The sequence below is a fragment of the Meleagris gallopavo genome, chromosome 1 (genome assembly GCF_905368555.1).
Source record: "Meleagris gallopavo chromosome 1, MGAL_WU_HG_1.1, whole genome shotgun sequence".
NCBI classification, from domain to species: Eukaryota; Metazoa; Chordata; class Aves; order Galliformes; family Phasianidae; genus Meleagris; species Meleagris gallopavo.
Genome location: NC_139404.1, coordinates 141202723 through 141226813, shown reverse-complemented (window position 1 = coordinate 141226813; position 24091 = coordinate 141202723). Strand labels below are relative to the sequence as shown.

Sequence of the window (24091 nt, the reverse complement as noted above, 5' to 3'; positions counted from 1 at the left end):
TCAGGCAGTAGATCTGGTTGCCAGGGCCACATCCAACCTGGCCTTGAATGACTCTAGGGATAGGGCATCCACAGCTTCTCCGGGCAACCTGTGCCAGTGCAAAAAATCTCTCAAAGTGAAAAATTTTCCTCTAAATCTACTCTCTTTTAATTTTAAACCATTCTGACATCCTAAGACCATGTAAAAATTCTCTAGTTCCTGACTATAATCTTCTTTTATGTATAGGAAGGCCAGAATAAAGTCTTCCCTGAGCCTTCTCTTCTCCAGGCTGAACAAGCTCAGCTCCCTCAGCCTGTCTTTGTAGGAGAGGTGCTCCAGCCCTCTGACCATTTTCATGGCTTTGCTCCGGACCCACTACAACAGCTCTGCACCTTTCTTGTGCTGGAGGCCCCGGGCCTGGATGCTGTACTCCAGGTTGGGCCTCACAAGAGCAGAGTAGAGGGGGACAACTGTCTTCCTCTCCCTGCTGGCCACTCCTTTTTTGAGGCTGCTGTTGGCCTTTTGGGCTGCAAACGCACACTGTTGGCTTGTGTCCAGATTTTCATCCACCAAGTTCTTCTCTGCAGGTCTCAAGAACTCTCACAGAGTTCTCCCAGTTTGTTCTCGTATCAAGTATTGCCCCAGTCCAGGTGCAACGCTTTGCAATTGGCCTTGTTCAGCCTTATTAGGTTCATGTGGGCCCACTTCTCTAGCATGCCCAGGTCCCTCTGGATGGCATCTCTTCCTCCTATAGTGTCAGCTGCATCACCTAGCTTGGTATCATCCTCAAACTTGCTGAGAGTGCACCCAATTCCACTATTCAGGTCATTAGTAAATACAGTGAGGAGCACCAGTCACAAGATGGACCTGAGAAGAAAACCATTCATCACCAGTGGACACAGGGACTGATCACAACCCTCTGGCAGTAACCATCCAACTTATCCTTTATCCAACAAATATTCCACCCTTCAAATCCATCTCTGTCCAATATGGAGATACGGATGTAGTGTGGGACCATGTAAAAGGCCTTGCAGGATCCAAATAGTTGCTCTCCCTTTGTCCACCTATGTTGTCACTCCATTGTAGAAAGCCTTCTGTCAGGCAATTCATCACCCCACCTAGCTGGGGTGGCTTAGCCGTAGAGCTGGGACTGAGCCTAGCCAGAGATCCAAAGATAAACCTGCTCTCAACAAAAGCTTTGCAACCATATAAGTGAAGAGGCAGCTTTTAAAATCAGTTAAGTTAGCTGATGTGTGAAGCTGGGAGGACTTTTGCCATAAGAATAAAACCAAGGTTATTTGGTTTTTAACACAGTCAGTAGAAAAAAAAACAACTTTAAACTGAAATAAGCATTTCCACAGGTATTCTAACTTATTTAGAGAAATCAATTTGCAACAACAGGTTAAGTTTAGCTGCTGCAATTGCATCCTGTAGATAAGCCCTAATAGATACATAGTGAACTGATGTATGCATATGAAGCTGAAACACATTTGTAGGCCAAGGTCAGAGAAATGCTCTTGCTGTTACTGATCCAATTAAGATGAAGGTTTTGATACTTGGATTTTTAAACCTGGAGCATTTGACAGAGCTCAGGAAAAGAAAAAAGTGGGTGAAGCATTATACCAGCTGAGTTCAGGCATTATGCTTTCTGGTGGGAGAAGAGCTGCTTATGAGCAGGCGTGCTTGAGAGCTTTTTTTTACATTTAAAACTATTCCCTGCATCAGTCCCTCAGGAGCACCCACAGTACAAGAGTGTATTAATGCACATTTTGCATCACAGATTTGAAAGTTTTTGCCAAACTTCACAGTGCCCATGGGCTGCTTGTGGCTGCCTAGGCACTGCAGTGCTGGAGGTTTCCTTTCCACAGTGGAATGACAAAGTGGACCCAGCATCTGGGTCAGTGTTTGGTTAAATCCCTTTCAGCAAATAAAGCAATTTTTTTTTTTTTTTGATTGTGTGTGCAGCATGTTAATAACAAAGGCAATACTTCTCTTTTTTCTCTGTCATTTTTTTCTGTATGACATTATGTATATGCCTGATACAAAAATGTGTAGGAAAGTGAACAAGTGGAAATATCGGGCAGAGTTTTTGTGCATGGTGATTATTCATGTGGAAATGCAGTTTTTGGCTGACCAAAATATTGATAGTTTTAAGTTAGAGACGGCAAATAGGATCTGGTAACATTTTCAGCTAAAAGCAAAAATCAAAACATGAAAGCTGAGCTGTATTTCAGTAATGAACGCATTAAGGAAACGAATCTGACATGAACCAGTTTGCTATCAACCGCAGCAAAAGATTTCCTGAAACAGAGAAATGCCTACTGAGACAGTGGAGGCTTGTGCCACTTGTGGCTGCTGTTCCAATACAGAAATGCCAACAGCTTTTCAGGCTGTATGATTGTCATTTTTTTCCCTTTTCTATCAGTATTTAGGCATTTATTGCACTCCCACTAAGCCATCCTTCTGTGAAACACAATTCTGTAGGTGCCCAAGTAATTTGCATAAATTCCTCAGTGAAGAAATGCTAGTCAGCTAAATGAATGAAACCTCTAATGGCACTGAAATACCTGTATAGACAGAAACCTGTGGAAGTGGGCTAAAATGACACTGCTTGCACACTTTGCTCGCTGATGGGTTAATAACTCGGTGCTTAGAGATTCTTCTTTGAAACAATGGGCAACAGCTGCTAATGCAGTCTGACACTAGTGCCCTTGGGAGGAAGATGAAGGTTAATTGAATTTTAGTGAGGCTCCCTTTGTGTTGCAGAGCAATTGAACAAACCAGGGCAGCCAACTTCCCAGCATCACCCTATGCATTGCTGCAAGTTCATCTATAGTGCAACAGAACTGCCTTCAGTAGAAGGGATGGATTAGGCTTCCTGAAGATGAAATCACTGAGACTGAGCTAATCATATTGGTAACACTGACAGACGTAGCCAGAGCTTGTTTTTATCAGTGGAAATGCTGAGGGTGGAGAACAATGGCATTCTGGAGGGGAGGCTTAGCGTAGATTTTGCTTGCTGAGGCTCCAAGTGTGCTATTATAACAGCACGAGATCTCAACACTTTTGGAGATGCATGGACATCCTTATCCGCACACCAACAAGAACTCTGGGCATGTTGTAAGTAAAATAAGAGAATGAAAATGATTACTGCCCCAAAGTCACTTACTTTTGGCATCCAAATATCTGGCTTCTCTGAAGCTGTGATACTGGTCTTTGTATATAGACAACACTGAATGTAGTGTTATTTTGAAAATGTTCAAGCCTGATTGGTCCTTATTAGTTAAAATGATGGTTTTTCAGCTTGCCAGACAAAGTGCACTTTATGCTTTTAGCTCTTTAATCAGTTGGATATTGTCCAGTAGCAAATGGTTTCAGATTATTAATTTCTTCATTAGAAATGCAACTGTCTGAAAAAGGACCCGTCTTTGCTATTGAGCTACATCTCTGCTGTGTTCTCAGACTTCATAGTATCACAGAGATGTTTGAGTTGGAAGAGTCCTTTAAAGGCCATATAATTCACCTCTCTGCAATGAATAGGTACACCCACAGCTAGATCAGGTTGCTCAGAGCCGTGTCCACCCTGACCTTAAATGTCTCCAGGGGTAGGACATCCACCAATTCTCTGAGCAACCTGCTCTAGTGCCTCACCACCCTTATTGTAAAAAAATCCTTTTCATTACATCCAGTCTAAATCTCCTCTTTTAGTCTGAAACCATTTCTCCATGTCCTATCACAACAGACCCTGCTAAAAAGTCTGTTTCAGTACTGTGAACCATGTTTTTCACCACCCAAGCTACAAAGAGTTCTACAGTTTGTTTCCTATGAAACAGAGTTGTCCTTGGGGTAAGAAGAGGTCTAAATACTTTCTTCTTTTTATCTTTATAGGCTAGTACTGAATTTAATTCTATGGGTTAAGAGCACTGTAGGTAGTGATATTCCCCTCGCAATCTTTTTTTGCCTAGGATCTGTCCTTGTTTGAATGTTTCTTCAAGGCTTTCTGGATGGACTGATTTCCTGATTCTTCCCTTGTCTCTCTCCATTGCTTGTACACACTGTTTTTGAATTCCACTTCATCTTCATGTGCAAACATGCAGTGGTTGCTCTGCTGTGGAGCAGGAGGTTATCACTTTCTCTAGTCATGCCAAGGGTATCATACTGACAAATTTTTCATCTAAATCTAGTTCCCTGGGTGATCTAGTGTACATTATTTTCATATTTATGTAACTGCATTTCACTTCCTGTATTTTTGCAAAAGCAAAATGAGGGAGTCAGCAGGTGAGCATTGCTTTCACAGAACCAGCTTACACATTAAATTAATGGCCTAGGGATCTCTCGTGTCTTGTAAGGTGCTGGAAGGCAGGCTATTAAACCTCTACATCCCCTCCACCAGAAACTTAAACACATACACAAACATGTTTACATCTAGGAACTAAACCAAAGAGAGTTAAAGAGAAATAAATAATGACCATTTGCTGGATTTGAACCTTGGGGAAGTACCCCTGAAGTCAGTCAATGGAGTTCTCCCCCAAAACCCAAAGACCCTCCAATTAGCAAAGTTTGAAAGAGCTGCTTTAAGAAATCCACTACAAACAATGCACCCAGGCACTATGCAGCATTATCACAAATGAGCTAGACATAGCAAACTCAGGTAGAATGAAAACCAGAGGGAGGAATATTGCTTAAAGCAACTCACTTTTATTGACAGAGTGCTGTAAGGCAAAGAAAAAAATGTCTGCCAGGTTTTTTAAAAAGAAGATATGCAGCAAGAATGATTCATAAAGATCTGCAGTTCAATATATTATTGAAGTTTCAAAGATACTGTCTTATAAATCCAATATTATTTTCTTTTCACATATACAAAAGCCGAACTTAAGCACAGAACAGAACACAAAATGATGGATTTGCATGTGAGGTTTTGCTGATGGTTCATAATCTAGCCTGTAAACAAGGGAATGCACAGATTCGGTTACATAGATTATAGACAGAGTTGACTAGATTTAAACTTAACTATACTCCAAAGCAAATAAAGAAACCACAAAATACAGATGTGCTCAATATGACATTTTTGAAAAAATCTAAACAATGTTAAACAATACACAGAGAACAAAACACTAACAGATGCCAAGGAAACTGCATTTTATGGCCAAAACTAATTTTGCATTTATGGAGAAGGCATCTGTGAAAACAGTTCTGAATTCTGACCACCCGATATTAATATTTTGGCCAGAAAACATTACAAAGCACTGGGTTTTGTCAGCTTTTTAAAGGATATGTATTTTAAGTGGTGATAAATGTCAGCTGTGAGCCTCGTACAAGATCTCACATCAGTCCGTGGTAGAGCAACCTATCATTTCCATAGGAAACAATGGTAACAGAAAGGTCCCAGGTATGCTAAAAAACCTAGTCAGTGGCCGAGCTATAAAATCTGCTACCTCTCAGTTCTTCCCTGAGGGAAGGGCAAATTTTCAGCCCACGTTTTTCAGACAGCCTAAATTCTGAATGTGACAAACTGTGTGCAACACTGCTTTGCTGCATCGTGTTGTTTCTCTGCCTCCCTATCTCTATAGCATTGGCCTTTCACCAGAAAAACTTACAAAAAGGACAGCTGCTTTTTTCACCAGTGGTAATTTAGCGCTATTGTTGCTTCATAAAATAGAATGCTAACATGTAAGAATGCGATGTATCAGGGTAAAAAGGAGAAAGATACTTAACCACAGTATCATGTCATGTTTTAGCAGTGCAGGGCTGTACCATGAGTAGTATCCTGGGCAAGTAAAATTCACTTCTACCTATACAGGCAAAATTGAACTGTATTTGAAAAGCCATACAATACTGCTCTTTAATGAGAACTCCCAAGTTGCTAACTTTTATTGCACAGACAAAAACAAAGTTATCTTATGACTACACAAGGAAATGGGATCCAGCTAACAGGAGAATAATGACGCCATACATATATGTAACTAATCTGAAAATGAAACATTAACCGCATTTGTCATATGGAAGTCTTTTGCTGGATGGTTCAATGCACAGTTTTCATGTCTTTTTTTTCTTTTCCTGTATGAAAATCAAGCTTTTTGCATAATTAACAAAAACACAAAGATATTTACATTTTAAATCCAATCCTTCACCTTCTGATTTTGAAGTGAGTTAACCTGTATCTTGCATATTTTAAAAAAATGTCCAGAAAAAAGCTTAGATTTGTAATTCAGAATCTGTACTCTGTAAAAATACTTCCCTTGAACATGAAGTCAGTGCTGACCTCTTCAGGTCGTTTGTGAATAATAAAATTCTTCTAAAGAAATCTTAATAAATAAGAACTGAAGGATAACACGGAAAGAAGAAATACATTACCCCTGTATTGTAAAGTGTCGCCATTTTAAAGCATAGCATAGGTTGAAGAAAAACAGATATGTGTATATCAAAATGCATTTTCATTATATACCTATAGAACACAAAGTTCTGTCTCTGCTAAAGGCAATACAGTCTCTCTGGCTTTATTTGTACTGCTATTGTATATAGGTTTCCTAAAGTACAGTTATACCTATAGAGGTGAATTTTAATGTATAAGTATGTGCTATGTTTCATACGGCAGTAGGATAAGCATTTGAAAAATGTTATGATAATGATTTTAAATAAATCATACATCACTTACAGCGTGTTTGATTCTAAACATAGAAAATTAGATTGTATTTGAAGTGGATGCTGTTGCAATATGACTCAAGTCTCTTTCAAATGTCAAGAAGGTCCTCCCCACTTTCATCACTCTCCACAGTTAATTGTCTTGTCCACCATTTCTTGACTTCAGATCCACAAGAAGCAGCATCAGACATGGGATTCATTTTGCATCCAATAGATTTCACTGTTAAACATCCACCAGAGCGCAGGTTGACTGAAGACCCGGGATGGCTTCTTGGTTTGGGGGCTATGAAATTAAATAGAAAGCTCTATATTAGTTTTGCTTCTTGAACATTTTTGCTTGGAATTCAGGAATACAGAACTAACTGCAGTAGGGTAGCTTTAAAATGCTCCAGCTGCTCACCCTGCTCCCACTCCTCTGCTGGCAGAGCAGTTTAGCTGGCTTGACTTCCTTCTGTTGGGATAACTGGCATGATAAGTCTTTTCTTACCTGTTTAATTGTGAACTAAATGGTTTAAGTAGTACTTATATGAGCTGACATGCTAACAAAATTGTGAAAGGGGTAAGAGCCAGAAAAATGGAGGGAAAAGAGTATTTCTACTCTTAGAAAGTGATATTTGACAATGGCGTAGGGGTAGAAGCCAGTGCAAAGTACCAACATGGTTTATGGAACGCAAAAATGCATGTGTAAGTGTAAGAGAAACACAGTTGAGCTCAGTGATGACATTCACGATATTCGTTGGACACTTACCACATATTAGTCTGTACTGTGCATGGACATATCTCTACTTTTCTGAGGCTGCCACCAAGGAACATTCAAGATTCCTGTGGCCATGATAAGAACTAAGAAAGTGAACCCTAAACTCCTCATTCGCACTTGCAAAACATACCCAGTTGGCTGCAGCTCGATGTTTCCTCTTTAACGTGTTTCCTCTTTAACTCTTTGTGTTCCCAAACATATGGCAAACATATGGAACAGTACAGACCTCAGTTCAAAGATTCTAAGTTAATGTATGAAAAATAAAAAACCAAAAACCAAGAAATCCTGCAAATAACCATATTTGGAAACATCTTCCAAGCTTTCTGAATTGGAAGGAAGGAGAGAGAGCTATATTTCAGCACACTTGAGGGTCAAAAAACTGATGTGGATGCAATCTGCAGACAGGAGGTAGAAAGTGAATTATGAAGCTTCTAATTTTGCTCAGTTGTGTGTTTGCATCTCTAACACTCTCTAACATACTTTGTCACAGTCTTGTTATTCTACAGCAATGTTTTGTCATGTGGGTACTCTACTGATATGCATTTTTCACTCACATGATGGCAAACACCGTGGCCGAATTTTCCATTGAGGTTTCCCAGCATCTGCAGTGTCTTGTCGATAGCCCCCTCTGTCAGAAAGTGTTGGGCTAAGGAGCTGCTGCTGGCTACTTGTCTGAATGGAGAAAAAAAAGAATCTGTTAATGGTCTCCATTGCAAGAGGATAATTCCAAGAAGGGTTATCTAGCCTTTCTATTCCATCTCCAAGCTTTGCACACAAATACTAGCAAAAGGTAAGGCAGCATGGTTTTCAATCTTTACTGCCTCAACAGTCTACCACTAAAAGGATAAAGGAAAAAGAAAAGACCACTTGGACTCAATTCCATTATGCACACTAAAACATATAATGTAGCTTTCAGACTTCTACAGTGGAAACCCTTTGTAGTACTTTCTTCATTTCTTACCTTGAAAAGCTCAGAACTCCTACTCATAGAACCCACTATGCCAAATGCTCATTTCCCAGTGTAAACAACTTCAGAATGCATAACAGGAAAAACTCAAGTTCCTGAACCTATAGAAAACTCACACTAGAGCTGAAAGTTGGTGCTGCAAGTTAGCCCTTTACAGTGCTAGCAAGACAGCTAAGCCAGGGAATTCCTGACTTAGGCTACCTTGTCTTTACACCTGAAGGCAAAGACCAGAGCAAAATAAAATATTGCCTTCAATTTTTCCACTGAAAATGATGTTTAAAAAAGAACAAATAAGAAACGTGTGCTTTTTTTTTTTTTTTTTTCTTTGTTTTTTAATTTGCTCTGAGTAGCTGATGGTCTCCTGGTTAACATACCTCCGGCTGTGCACTGTTATCTTGATTAATAGCATTCATATCTTCACTTGGCTGCGTTGTCTCAATGCTGGGAGGATTCAGAAATCGGCTCAACTCCTGCTGTTGACTCTCTCGTAGACTATGAATAATGCTGCACGATTGCTGTTGTTTCTATCAAGGTACAATATGTGACAAAAATAATGTTCTCATTGGCGTATGTCAGTGTTCTTATTTTTTCCCCTCAAACTTTTAAATATTTAACCAAATATTGAGTGCCAGATGTGGATTCCAGGTGCATCGATAAAGCTTCACATATCAGATGGCCATCATTTAAATAAAGTGACTCCTGGCATATGTCTGGCCTTTATGCAATATTTGAAGGATGAAACTTACAAAACACATTAAGTGGAAAACGAGTTGCTCATAATAACCTAGAGTTTGAAAATATATGAAGTTTTGAATTTAAGTGTTAATATTTCTCCCAAAGAAGAAACAAGGTAGAGATTCACTAAGATTTACATGAAGGCAATGAAAAAATTCAGACTGTTTTCATGGACTTTGGAACAGGCTTCCAATAAGAATGAATAAAACAGCAGTGGAAACCTTGAGACTGAGTGTAGATTTACAATACATACAGAAAAACAAAACCACTACCGTTATGATCATACAATCTAATTTGCTTTTAAATTAAACTAAACAGCCTTTAGGAAAGGTTTTGCTTTCCTGGGTAGTTTTCACAGACTTCCTCTTTAGAGACTAGCAAGAGAATTAGAAAATATATCTTAACTTCCATAATTATATTCACTTTATAAAAGGTTCATATAATGTGAAATGATCTGAACCATATTACGAGAGTGGAATGAACAGCATATTTAACACAGTGTAATTCGATATCATAATGAAATGAACAACTGAGTTGAACAAACCCAGAATTGAGAGCTGAGATTAAATTTACTGTCATTACTGTTATAGAGATGGAACCAAAATGTAACTATCAATCTGGATATGCCTTGAACACTCATGTTTCAGCTTGAACGTATATTACATTCATATCATCCAGTTAAGATTTTATAAATTTGCAAACAGAAAAGGCCAGATCTCATGATCATAGGTCTCTAGAGAGAACCTACACGCTCAAGCTTACAAGAAGTAAACTTTATAAAAATAATAGAAAAAAAATATATGCATCAAAACATGGACTCAGTTTGCCTCACAGCAAATGAAAAATCACTGATCAAAACAGCTACATTTAGACCTTTCATATAAAGATGATATTTTCTAATGAATAAAAGAGGAGAATAACTGCAAAGGACAATTCAAAATTCCTGGAAGTATTTAACATACATTTCATCCAAGACAAAACTTGATCAGCAAATACTGAAGCTATGCAGAACAAAGGCAAAAATGTTTCTGACAAACAGGAGTGCTACATAAACAGAATACAGAAGCATGAGCTTGGTCTATACAAGTGATTTGAACAGACAGAGATTTCCTGCAGAGCTGAAGCCAAGAGGCAGGCCAAGACTTGTGTGATGTGGCCAGACTCCCCTTCTCCTACAAAAGATAGTTTTAAATTTACTGCAGTTTCTGCTCTGTTTGCTTTGAATTGTGCTTGGAGGGTAGTCTTGTAACAGTGGTCTGGGAGAGCAGGAGCATACAAGTGCCAAAACTGTGCCAAGGAACATACAACCAATATCGGTGGTCCCTTGCCAGTCCTGACACAATGACCTGGCCCTACTCAATCTACCAGCACAGACACAGCTATCATGTGCCATGGTCTGTAGACATGATTTGCATATGCAGATTGTTCATTTGTATATAGTTACTGTTGTGGCTCATTCAAATTATGTATCTTGAGACAGATTCCATTTGAAGAGTCATCTACTGGTATCTTATTCATGGTAGCTTGTGCCAGCAGAGACAAGGAAATAATGAAACTATATTTAGATGAAGGATTAGACCTAGGAGGTTTCATCAAATTACACTGCTTTTTTTTCCTCATTCCTTTGACTTCGGACTTTGCAAATACATCTTCCTGCTCTGTTGAAGAGATAGATAAATTTTTGGCAGGAAGACAGCTTTTGATTTCAAAAGATGCTTATTTTTGTAATTCTGTGAATTGAGCTGTAGGCATAATTTTTTGCTGAGTTAGCAACAGCTATATTCTTTTTCACATAAATATCATCATGGCTCCAGAGTAAATTAAACATTGTGACAGCAAATTCTAGCTTTGCTGAAATGTACAATTTATTGCAATCATTTAGATTCTGTTTTAGCTTGACTTACTGCTCTGATTCTCTTTAAGCACTTCTTCAGCCACATGCGTATGGTCTGTTTGGCTACTTCCTCTTCTATTGTATATTCTAGTTGTTCCCTAGCAAGCAGTTCTTCCAGTTGAAGACTTTTTCTAATATCTACAGACCTATAAGAAAGCATGCTGGAAGAAAAAAAGATATTGCACTTTTAAAATGTTGATGCACATCCAATACAGTTTAGAAAATCAAAACTCATAATTAAGATTTTATAGCAAAAATACATAATTTAGGCATGTGCCTTCAGATCTGAAGCTAAAAAACATTGAGCTAATTCTGGAAGAGACTTGTCCTCAAAACAAATGAATCAGCTACATTTAACTATCCAATGCAGGTTATTTGCTGAACTGTAAGCAACTAACGCATTTGTAGTTTTGGTGGGCTTTTTTTTTTTTTTTTTGTAAGCTTCAATAATTCCATGATTAATGTTCTCATTTCTACTTTATTTCTAGTCAGATACAGTGTCTAATTCCTACATGTGTGAGAACGTTTTTGCCTTGGTTGGGTTTCAAGGACAGCACAGGATTGCTCGTTAGGACAACTGTCTCAAACAGAAATGTTAAAATTATTTAGAGCTGATTCCTTCAGAGGTAGTGCCTCTGTGGCTACCAATCTTGCCTTTTTCCAAACCTAATTAGTATCTTTTAGCCTAGAGAGAAATACACGACATCACATGCATTCTACAAGTTTAGAGAAAATTTCACACTACCTCAGCACATCATGGAAAGTGACATCACCGCCATTATGGAGCCGTTCCATTTCGTAGCACATGTGCTTGAACAACAGCTTGTCCTTGTCAAGATCTACCTCCAGCCTGCCACGCAGAAGCCTCAGCAAAAATTTGACTCGGAAGGTAGGAATTACTCCCTGGGTAAAATTGCATAGTAGATGGTAAATTGTTATTGTGATAGAACAATCAACTCAGACCTTCAATCTGATCAGTGAGAGAAACACCATTTCTCCAAAGATTCCATGTCAAATCCTGGACTGCTAAGTCAAACAGAATACACTACTAGATAATACATACATTCAGTTACTAGTAGCTTGTGGAATTCTTTGCTGTTATTTTACTGATACACAATGAAAATCTGTGCTGTTCATTTTGTCAGAATTTTTCAGAATTCCTTGGGCTACTTAGTTTCCCCACTTGCATTAATCTGAAATGAGATTTATACATCCAAAATGCTGCCTTTGAAGAACTGAAATTAAACTAGAATTTCCATATTCACATCCAGAACTGCATCTAGCTGTAAAACTATTTCTTTCTATGTGCATCTTTGGACAGGAGGTCCTCTGTGTGCCTGTGTCCCAGCCCCTGCTCCAGCAGCACCACCCAGAGCAGGGTGCCCAGGCCCACGGCCAGGCGGCTTCTGGAGAGCTCCAGGGAGGAGACCCCACAGCCTCTGGGCAGCCTGTACCAGTGCTCCGGCACCTGCACAGCACAGCACTGCTCCTGGTGTTCAGAGGGAGATTCCTGGGATACAGTTTGCACCCTCTGCTTCATGTCCTGGCACTGGGCGCCACTGAGAAGAACCTGTCTCTGCCCTCTGTGCACTCTCCCTTCAGGTAATTATAGGCATTGATGAGTCGATCTCTGAGCCCCCTCTTCTCCTTGCATGAACAGTTCCAAATCTCTCAGCTTCTCCTCATAGCAGAGATGCTCCAGGTCCTCAGTCATCCCTGTTGCACTTTGCTGCACTGTCTCCAGAAGCTCCATGTCTCTCATACTGCTAAGCACAACACTGAATGCAGTACTCCAGGTGTGGCCTCATCAATAGCCTCAGTTGTTGATCTGCTGACAACACTCCTCATGCAGCTTAGAATACCACCAGCCTTCTTTGCTGCTGGGCACATTGCTGGTTCATGCTCAACTTGACGTCTGCCAGCAGTCCCTAGTTCTTTTCTGCAGAGGTGCTTTTCAGATGGGTAGTCCCCAGCTGTTATTTTCCTCCCCAGTTGCATAACTATGTATTATCCCTTTTGCATTTAATAAGATTTCTGTCAGCCCATTTCTCCAGGTCTCTTTGGATGGCAGCATGAGTCTCTGGCATATCAGACACTCCCTGAGTTTTGTGTCACCTGCAAACTTGCTAAGCATCCACTCTGCTCATCATTCAAATTGTTGCTGGCCTCCAACTAGGGTTTGTGCCCCTGATCACCACCCTCTGGGCTTAGCTGTTCGACAGCATTTCAATCCATCCTGCTGTCTGCCCAACCAGCCCATAATTTATTTGCTTCCTATGAGGAACTTATTGGAGACAGCATCAAAATCTCAGCAAAGCACTTCTGAAGATCAGACAAAAATGGATGTGAGCTTGCGAACTGGAGATAATGGAACAACACTTGTGAAGCTGGGACTAAAAATGCTATTTCATTGATCCTCTGAATATTTACATTTATTTCTAAGTCTACTACCATCAGCACTTTACTATTGTAAAGAACAGAGCTTAGTATTTAATAGATCATCAACAATGTTAGATCACGTTCACTGAGCTTTCAGAATCTGGACAGTAATTGCTCAGTGAGTTTCTTCAGCACACTTTGTTTCCCCCATACAATTTTTCAATGGAAAAAAAAAACAAAACAACACCCTAAACATTTATTATTGGATTTCTCTGCTCACTTTCAAGTTTCTTACCTCTCTCTTGTCATCAACCATATTCCAAATAATTTGAAAATGCCTAAGATCATTATAACTTAAAAGTTGGTCTTCTTCAGTTGAGTAAAACAATGAGAAATTCTCCACAATGATAGCTAAAAAAAAACGAAAAAAGCAAAATACACCATAAATAAAGCCAATAGTAACATTCTAACTGATAAACTGAAAGCAGCAATGAATTTCAACAAAATGTGAATTGTTGTGCAAGCTTCTTGCCAATGAGCAGATGAGCATTTTCAATGTGCAATAAGTTATCATGGTACATACATACTCACTGTGCTTACTTTTTTAAAAGCTGTGCTTAAATGCCTAATTGAAAATTTTATAAAATTGATTAGAAGAATTCATACAATACTGGAAAAGTGTAAAATGGAGGATAGAGAAGCTCAGAAAATAATACATGCATAATTATACTCAACAAATACAACATATCCCTTTGTTGAAAAAATTTGTGTGAAAAAATTTGTGGAAAAATCTTCTGAAGTTTTAACATACACCATGCCAGAGAATTATCACTAACATGCTATGAATATAACTACGTAGGTATAAGGTAACTTCATATCTGAACAGCACAACAGGCACAAGTCTAATATATTACATGTCAGACTGACACTTTTCGTTTCTATTGCATGCTTTCACTTACCAACAAGCAAATTTAGCATGATATACGCAATGATGACATAAAATGAACAGAAATACATAAGAGCACCAGCATAATTTCCACAGTCTGTTTTCCAGTAGGTGCTGTTATCTGGTGTACAAAATGGAGGCTGAACCTTGGAAACCGAAGAAGAAAAGTCAGTCAATAATACTAACACATACAAGGCACACTATGTGTTTGTACTGCTGAAAAGAAACAAATTGGTGCTCTGAAATACGGCTTTCAGAAAGCTTTTCTGTACATTAATTTTAAGAAGGAAGCGAATAATGTGATTTTCATTGCAATGGAACCCACAGGCAGATATTTACTTAAGCAGAGTAAAATGATTCAAGGACAAATTCTGAGGTCATTATGACCAGCATTTACCTTACAGTTTGTTTGAGCAGTCCTTTTGCCACAATCAAAGCAGAGATAACAGTGGAAAAGTGATTTACTGCACTTTAGATTCAGAAAGCATATTTTGATTTTAAAATCACATAACAGCCTACCCCCATGAAATTTTACACTGTGAGTCTGTGATTTGATCTGCAATTTTTGTGTCATGTGCTGAACTTAGTGAACATTGCATCTCTTGAAGAGATAAAGGCAGTCACTCTGCTCCTTGTACCCTCTAAGGTACTAGAAACACACTGTGATGCGGGGATGTTACCTATTCCTTGCCTAGTTTATCTCTGTCAGTATTGTATTTACCATGCAGTCATGCATAATTTTGTTCCAGTCTTCTCCGGTAACTATTCTGAAGAGTACAGTAATAGCCTTACCAGCTGATGAGAAATTTGCATGTCTGTTTTAAACAAAAAGAGAGAGAGATCATTTGATGTCCCAGGAGTAACGTATGGCAAGAAAAAAAAAGGCAAACCATTTTCATTTTCTACTGTTCTATTATTTGGAACTGAAAACAGTTACAGTACTATCTGAATGAGCTTGTTGAATTATTTATTCCATGACTTAAGACACAACTGAAATGTAGCTCAGGCACAGGTCTGAATATCTTGCCTTATTTTATTAAAGAGCAAAAGAAGACTCAAAGCCAGACCCTATTTCCTGTCCCTGTTCTCTCCTTGAAGTCTGATGACAGTACTGATTGGGAAATTCCCAGGAACAACTCCATGAGGTACTGTACCTATTAATGTTCTCTCCATATTTCACCGTACCAAATAAAACTACTCCAGCAAAAGCGTAACAAAGAAGCAGTAAGAACATTCCCACTATGATGAAGAAACTCTTGTACATGCTGACAACCACAGTCAGGAGCAGCATTTTTAGTGTAACCTGGAAGGACAGAGAAAAAGCAATTCACAGTGTCACTCAGGAAATCAGAGAGATGAGTGAAAAGTGAGTCATTGCAGTTGCCATTTTGACATATAAGCTAATGGAAGAACCCAGTGAAACAGTACATTATAAATCTGATTGAAAATCAACATTTTGTGTCCTCCTCTGAAATTCAGTGCCTTTCTACTTGTTGAAAATATCAGCCCATCCTCAAACAGTATCCGTAAATAACTCAGTATAGGATAAGATGACAAAAATACAGAATAAGCTTTACTATGGATTGGTGTTCACCCTAAGTATGAAAGTTAGCGTTGTATGAATGGTGCTGTAGTAAACTACTTAGAGCTTACTCAAAAAATTGTGCTGATGTACAGAGAGGGGGATTTTCTTAAGATCAGTATGATTGATTAAACAGATTGATTGAACTAGTTAATTTCTCATGCAAGTTGGCCAAAGAGCTTAAGAAGATAGTGTAATTCTGAAAATGACATAGACAATAGGTATATATTACTTTTCCATGCAGCCATATTGAACATTTTACTCTTTATAATGGTATCGCCTTAGATTGCCTTAAAATCCTTAAACACTTTGGATGCTACAGAAAATTCTCTTTAATGGAACTGAGGTATCAATTTTCTTTAGAATCATCCCAAACTGGTAACTCATGCTGACTTTCAAGCATTGCATCACACCAAATAAGTTGGTGAGACTGATGCAACTCCTTACATAAAAGCACAAATGGCTGGGTTAAAACCTTGAAAAAGCTTCAGAATCAATCAGGAAGCTTTGAAAGCAATCACTTGGTCTGTCTGCATTAGGAGAAGCAAGGATTTTTCATTTGATTTCCAAAGATCTACAGGCTCTGTGTAGTTTGATGGCAGAACTTTTTTTTATCTTTACTGATCAAGCCCTCTGTCTTGCTGTTCTTAAACCTGGCAATCCACTACAGTGATCTTTACTTTTCATCACATTTACCTTAATATGTCAGACTTCACAGAAAATGTTTTGATAATCCAAGTTCCACAGCTAGACAATGCAGAATGTCATCATTTGTTAAAAAAAATTTGCTTGTTTCCTGCCTGTTCTAATTCTGCTAGTCTACTCTCAACTACATCGCAGCAAATCCCAGCATGAAATAAATAAAAACTTTAGAAATGACTTGCTTTGTAGCCATCCTGGTGCTTCCAGAAGAATAACTCGGTCCAATATTTTTAAAATTGAATAGAAATCCTATACTGTTATAAAAGATACAGTGCTAAAGGCACAAGTCACAGACCTGCATTCTGGAAGACAAAACTTCTATTACACAGCACTATCATAACAAGGTGACTAGATCTTCCACCACTTCACTAGTTTTGCAGAGAAAATAAATATATAGCATGCACATCACAACACAATGAAATGGAAAAGAGTGAAAGTAGGACAATATATGCTCAGAGTTTTAGAGAACATTTTAAATAATTCTGTTCAGCAATGCAAAGGCACATTTATTTTACAAAAAGGGCAGCTTTTCCAGTAATTGCAATGTTTTGTTATTATATAATGTACATTAAAACCCTGACATTTTAAAGAAGCATGTAAAATTAGAGACTGCTGCTTGAAGTCTCTTTTTGGCATATAAGTTGGAGCCTTATAGAATGTGCACTAGAGGTGAATAGCAACTACTCTTTTAGTCTATATATGAACATTGCAATGGTTGTAGTTCTGAACTTATACTTACATGCTTTCCACAAATAGAGAAAAATCTGAAGACAATTACACATGCCCCCATCATGTATGTGTATGCATTCTGGAACAGAAACATGAATACATAACTATCCCATGCTGATCTCCTGGAAAATAAGGCAGTCACCATACACAAACTAGTAGCAACACTATTCAATAGGAACAGTGGGGCAGTACGAAAGTAACTGAAGATGCTCTACCACTTCAAAAACACTGACCCAGAGTCCACACGTCTAACTAAAAAGACATCCGGTCCTTCATTAGATTGGCTATAATTACACCCAGTTGCACTGGTCTACTTGTCTAGGTAGCTGCTTGCCTAAAGAAACTCCTCAGGCCTTTGTAACTACACAGCAGCAGGGAGTAAAGTGAGGATGCCAGAACAAAAGGACTAGCCACACAGAACAGGCTTTCCACCAATGAAGCTTGGGGCAAGAGAGAAACCCCAGCCATTATAGGAAGGTGACTTCAGCAGTTGGAAATTAGTGACAAGTGTCAACAATCCCTTCTCCTCCCTTCATAAATAAGAGCCAACATTGCAGCAAACTTGAAAAAACAATTGGGGTAGGATGAAGAAAGGGTTGATTTCTTCCCCTTCTCCATGAAGCATTTCTTCTGTCTTCTTAATCAACATCAGACTAGAATCACTGCTGGGTTTGGGGCAGATAACACTTCTCAGTAGTTTTCACCCTATGCCTTCTTTCAGTCTTTTGCTCTTGTCTAGATTCTGTGCACTGTCTCCTACTTGCTCCTTATGAGATTCCTGCTGGCAAGAGCTCTTAGTCTTTTCAGGTTACTTCCTTTTCTCATTCACATTCCTTCTAAAGACTTCAATTTTCTACCATAGTTACAGACCCTAACTCATACCAGTCAGATGACTTTCTTACTTCAGTGTCCAAGAGAAGGATTTCTTATTCTTAGAAACAAGGTTCTTTTGTGTCATAGAATCACAGAATCACAGAACGGCCAGGGTTGGAAGGGACCTCAAGGATCATGAAGCTCCAATCCCCCTGCCACATGCAGGGACACCAACCTCCCCTTTTAATACTAGACCAGCCTGCCCAGGGCCCCATCCAACCTGGTCTTGAACACCTCCAGGGACGGGGCATCCACAACTTCTCTGGGCAGCCTGTTCCAGCATCTCACCACTCTCTCTGTAAGCAACTTCCCCCTGACATCCACCTAGATCTTCCCTCCCTCAACTTAAAACCATTTCCCCTGGTCCTGCCATTATCTAGCCTTTCAAAGAGTTGATTCCCCTCCTGTTTATAGGCTCCCTTTAGGTATTGAAAAGCTGCAATGAGGTCACTCCACAACCTTTTCTCCAGGCTGAACAAGCCCAGCTCCCTCAGCCTGTCTTCATGGGGGAGGTTCTCCAGTCCCCTGATCATCCTTGTGGCTCTCCTCTGGACCCTCTCCAACAGCTCTCTGTCTTTCTTGTACTGGGGGGCTTCAGACCTGGACACAATACTCCAGATGGGGCCTCACAAGAGCACAGTACAGGGGGACAATCACCTCCCTGTCCCTGCTGGCCAGTCCTCTTCTGATGGACCCCAAAATACCATTTGCTTTCCGAGCTGCAAGAGCAGCATACAGTTCCATTTGTATTTCAGCCTTACACCTATTAAACAAGCAAGGGTTTATCTGCATGTAGTGCAGTAGTGATCCTACTGCTGGTGCTTAACAGATGAAATTAAGTTTACGCACTAAAACTTCATTTTTCAAATCTCACCAGCAAGGCAAAGTGAAGTATCACCCATATAACTCCAAGAGATGTCACTAAGAGATCATATCGATTTCTTCTGCTTTGCCAGAAGCCAGAAGGTGACATGGCAATAATCTTCATTGTGACCTACAGATTAAAAACAAATTTTCTGTTTCAGAATTATTATTTCTTACTATAGGGACCTCTTCCATCCTCTGAAATATCTGATGGAGTACCAAAAGAGTAAAGCTGAACATCCCAGACAGAATGTTCAATGTATAAATTGCTGAGGTGAAAGTGAGTTTAAGACTTCTTGTAGTTAAGCATTATGAAGTTAAAAATGATTACACTGGTAATCATGTAAAAAAATGTAGCTAAAGGAGGCAGTAGTATGCTATATAGCTGTCCATAAAAGCTGCTAAATTCACAAAAGCATATGTGAACACAAGAGTATAGTTGTGTTCTGCAACTCCTATATATCAAATTAATTAAAAAGCATTCCCATATTGCAAATATTCATTTCTTTAAGGAATGATCTGTATCCAGCACCATCTGTACTCAGAAGTGTATAGAAAAGAAAACTAAGAACAGTAAAGGCAGTACATTTCACAATGTTCCCGGTAAAAACCGCAGCAAAAAGTAAAGGCAGTACATTTCACAATGTTCCCAGTAAAAACTGCAGCAAAAGTGCTTGACATTTCCAAAATAGGTAACAGAAGTGCAGGCATGAAGCTTAAGAATAGATACTGATAGGAAAGTCAGAAGTAACAGACACTGAGGTGGGGTGAGGCAGGCAGAGGGGATGCCAGAGTGTTTCTTGTACTCAATTCACATCAAACATCAAAGCAATTGAAGTGTTGCTATATAAAGGGAAAAACTGTCAGGCATTCATTACATGATCTTTTTTTTCCCACCCCAGCTTGCAATGCTGCCACTTTGCAGTATTCTTTAAACTTCTGCAAAATAAACTCTATATAAAAGGACAGTAGGTTGTGGCAAAAAATCTGATTTTCCAATTAGTTTTCTTCAGTAGAATATTTTCTGAAGCCTGATTACAGAATAAACCTCTAACTAGCATTTGAAGTAGTACCTAAGGGTGTCTTGCCTCACCTCTCTCCAGTTAGCTGAGGTGCCCTGGCATATCAGAGATAGCTGCATGGGGCTGGTAGAGATAACACATCACCTCCAAACATTCCTTACTCTGCTGTAGCAACTCAGGGAGGTAAGAGGAGGTCAGCTAACATACAGAACATCTCTTGTTGATGCCTGTCACTCTACATCTCACCTGATTAGAGTCAAAGACAGAATACCCACCTTATCTACATTCAGGTGTTTATAATCTTGACCTGAATACCACTGCATGCAAATAAAAAATCACATATCACTTTACTCTGTGATCATCAGTTCTGCAGCAAAAGCGAGATCTCTTAAGTTCTTCCTATTCTTCTATACTACATACACAAAGGTTTAGGTCAGAATCAGGACTCCTTAAACTGGACATGGGGCCATTAAGAAGGCAGAAAGGCTTGGTCTTCCTCAAGTATTAAGTCCATAGTGGTAACGGACAATACAGTGTGCACAGCAGACCCCATAACATCACTTTGCTGCATTAGGGATGATTCGGGGCACAAAGCTGCTTTCTAACTCCATGAACTGAGTGCACTCACAATGTGATAGCTTGCCTGTTGAGACAGTCCTGGCTCTGACAAAGTCCCTTTTAAAATCTAGAAATGTATTTGTTTCCCTTGGTAGTTCAAAAGAAAAAGTATTTCTGAAGACATAGTCACTGGGTAAATTAAAATCAGTGTGTGCATGATACAAATCAAACTTTTCCATGTTTGCTGAATCTCTCAAGAGACAATGATTTCTCCTGGGTAGAGGAAAAAGAAGCAACAACATGGGCATATTCTATCTACAGCTGCTACAATGTATTCGCTTCATTGCCTATTCATCACTGCTGGCAAAACCTATCACTGGAACATAGGAACTGTCATATTGGATTAGAGTGGTGGGAAATCTAGTTCACTATCCTGTCTATGATAGTGGTCAGTATCAGCTATTCAGCAGTGACTGAAAAGAAAAAATACTCAACAACAAACTTAGAATTCTGTACTAACCTACCCACAGAGGAAGAATCTTGTTTAATGTGCTTTGCTACACTATGGATATCGTTATACAGAGAAAAAAATAAATAAATAAAAAGAATTACAGAATTTAAAACGTGTTTAAGTCCTTAGATTCCAGTCTTATAAAAACAGGTTATTTACAGTTGCAGAGTTGATTGTGATGACACATTTTTCACTTACCACACAGGATTCAAATCTATTCAACAGAAGACAGACAATGCTGATATTTGACAATGAAATCATACCAACAACTGTGAGTGGTATGATGATGACACAGCTACAGAATAGTGAGGGTTAACAATGCCCCATCCCAAAGGTCTGGGCAAGATAAAATCAAACAAGAACTCTGTCAGATAGGTACTGTGTTGTACAGAATGAATTTGAGATGTTCTAAAACCAATAAAAATAAAAGCTTTCACTGGGTTCACCAAAAATACAAGTTGAAGTGATCAGAGTTGAGTGTGTATATAGAAAAGGCTTCAGGCTCAAGATAGCAGAGCTGTATGACTATAATAAATGAAAAGTTTACTTCTACAATATGTATTTCAAGTCAAGCAACACGAAGAATCCCAAGCGTGCATGTATTGAAATAAAAACCAGTGAAGAAAAAGACAGCATTCCTAAAGTCAAAATAGAATATATACATACTGTTCTTAATCTCAAGAAGTTATAAAACATATTACTTTACCTCAAGGACAAAAATGAAGGTGAAAACAACAGACATTGTTGCTAAAGGAACAGTCACTGGATCTGCAGCATCCCACTGAAATGCAAACAAAATCTGCTCATAGAAGAGTAGATGTTAAGCAGAAATAAATGCCTATTCAGTGCTTACTTTTATTAAAATATTTATTAATGAATAGATTTCACGTTAATATATATTCAGATAGGAATAGCGTTGTAATGTATTCTCCTCTCATGGATTTACAGCTTAACTGGAAATTAAAATTAATAGACCAGACCACAAAAAGGCAGAAATTGACTCAGCTCCACAAATTACAATTAATCTACTGTGACCTATGCCAACTGTACCTAGCAATCATGCTTCACTATATTCATCACAGTAATGGCTCAATTGATCGTTAATTGGTGTTGGGAAATGTGCAACACATGCTGTAAGAATATAATAAAATGTTTAAAGAAACACAATTACCTTAACTGATAACAACACAGACTGGGCCAGAACAAGTACAGCGATAGTTCTCTTAAAAAATGGATGTTGAGTTATATCATACATCTTAGCTCTAAAGCCATCATTATCTGAAAAAGTACAAGGTAGAGGAAGAGAGTTAAAATTCACAGCAGTATTTTTCTCTATTTCTTGACTTATTTTCCATGTTCATTAGTGGCAACATAATCCTTGACCAGTCTTGAAATACATTTCTAATTTTCTGCTACAATTTCCCATATCAAATAGGGCTTCTGAAAATATAATTTCAAATACCCAACACCAGTGTTGCATGAAGGCTTTGGTACTTGTAGGGCTAGTGCACCATTCAGCTGCTGTCAGGTTAATACATTCCATTCATATCATTAAAAGCCAACTGCAAATATATTTCATTTAAGAATTCATTTTTTCATTAAGGCTTATCCTAAAACCATCGAAGTGCAACCTTTTTTGGGTTGATTTTAAAAGCCTTATGCAGAGATATGTAGTTGGAGCCTGTTTCCACATTAACTTATGCGCAACCTCCTAGTGGCCTCACGATTACAATTTTAATTTGAATCTCAGACTCCTGGGGAATTACGAACACTGGGGTTCAACATGAATGAAATCAAAATATCTTTGATACCTGGACGAGGTGGGAGATGAAGAGGTTGTGCTATCTTCAGTCTGCTTTTCAGATCTTCCCATCGTCTCTGATCTACAGTCAGTAAAGCAGTCCCCTTAACAAGCAAAGAGAAGTGTATAAATCTTTTGTCACATAAAAGCGAGAGCGTTTAATGCTGTAAACATGAAAACAACATTCTCTTTGGTGTCTGAAATGAAGTTACATATTCAGCCCTCCTTAAAATACACGCTGCTTGGAGAAAGGAGTCAAAGTATCTACCTGCACTCAAGAGGATTTCTGGATGCATTAGCTGCCAGTGTCTGGGACTCAACCCAGCAGGCACAGTTGTTGCTCTTTGTAGCAGCAACCCAGTGCAGGCAGCGAGGCACTGCAGGAGGCCTTCCATTTGACTGAACATCATATGCTAGGAAGCACTGTTTTAAAGAGTGGTCGATTTTGTCTGGACTTTGCTGCAGAAAATCCTGTGGCTCATCAGTGCTGCTGGAGTTTCTATGGGAGCAAGCTCTCTAGGAGCCTGCTGCAGCTCTCCACAGCTCTTCTGTTTGGAGTGTAACTGAAATAAAATAACAGTATGCTGTGAATCTACAAGAGTTCTCCACATAAGAAGAACTAGAAGAGGTGGAGACACACCTTCAAGGTGGTGATGTTAGATGGTAATGATATGAAAAAAAGAAAAAAGCAAAGCCCAAAGCAGAATTTAACATCATTCAGAATGACCCTTGAAACAAAATTGGACTCTCATCACTTCAGAGGACTGTAAAATTTCACAAAAATAGTATGGAACTGCAGGCACAAGAGAGATCTTCTCAGATTGACTGCTACAACTCTTTTGCCTGGACACATGGTTGTCCTGTGTTGGTGGTGGACCTGAAGCTGGCTGCGCTGCTAATAAGGCTCCCTCTGAGGTGGATATAATCTTTTTATGGAGCTGCATCCCCAGATATCACCTTAGGAGCAGATACTTTGAAACATGACACAGACAAAGCAGCAGATACTGGGATGCCTGTTAGTCGTGTCTAAAACCATATCATTTAGAAAAGCTTAAATTAAAAAGGCAACTCATTTATCCACATGAGTGAGTCTGTTTTATGTTTTTGGAGAGTTTTCATTACGAAGAAGAAAAAAGGTAATTAAAAAAAA

General features: G+C 38.9%; 1 protein-coding gene across 4 annotated transcripts in view; it reads right to left on the bottom strand.

Annotated features, from left to right (window-relative positions):
- Window positions 1–4657: 4657 nt before the first annotated feature.
- The window catches only part of NALCN (sodium leak channel, non-selective), a 217496-nt gene continuing 198062 nt past the window's right edge, over window positions 4658–24091 (bottom strand). For all 4 annotated transcript variants that reach the window (XM_085215561.1, XM_085215563.1, XM_085215560.1 and 1 more), the window contains 14 exons: window positions 22952–23045; window positions 22312–22418; window positions 21847–21921; window positions 19060–19179; window positions 17323–17391; window positions 15454–15602; window positions 15021–15114; window positions 14313–14445; window positions 13649–13764; window positions 11720–11877; window positions 10985–11135; window positions 8720–8869; window positions 7933–8050; window positions 4658–6904 (listed from right to left, as the gene is read on the bottom strand). In XM_085215561.1, the coding sequence (XP_085071687.1) occupies window positions 6711–6904; window positions 7933–8050; window positions 8720–8869; window positions 10985–11135; window positions 11720–11877; window positions 13649–13764; window positions 14313–14445; window positions 15021–15114; window positions 15454–15602; window positions 17323–17391; window positions 19060–19179; window positions 21847–21921; window positions 22312–22418; window positions 22952–23045 (1728 nt within the window). In that variant the 3' untranslated portion in view covers window positions 4658–6710. The remainder of the gene's footprint in view (window positions 6905–7932; window positions 8051–8719; window positions 8870–10984; window positions 11136–11719; window positions 11878–13648; window positions 13765–14312; window positions 14446–15020; window positions 15115–15453; window positions 15603–17322; window positions 17392–19059; window positions 19180–21846; window positions 21922–22311; window positions 22419–22951; window positions 23046–24091) is intronic.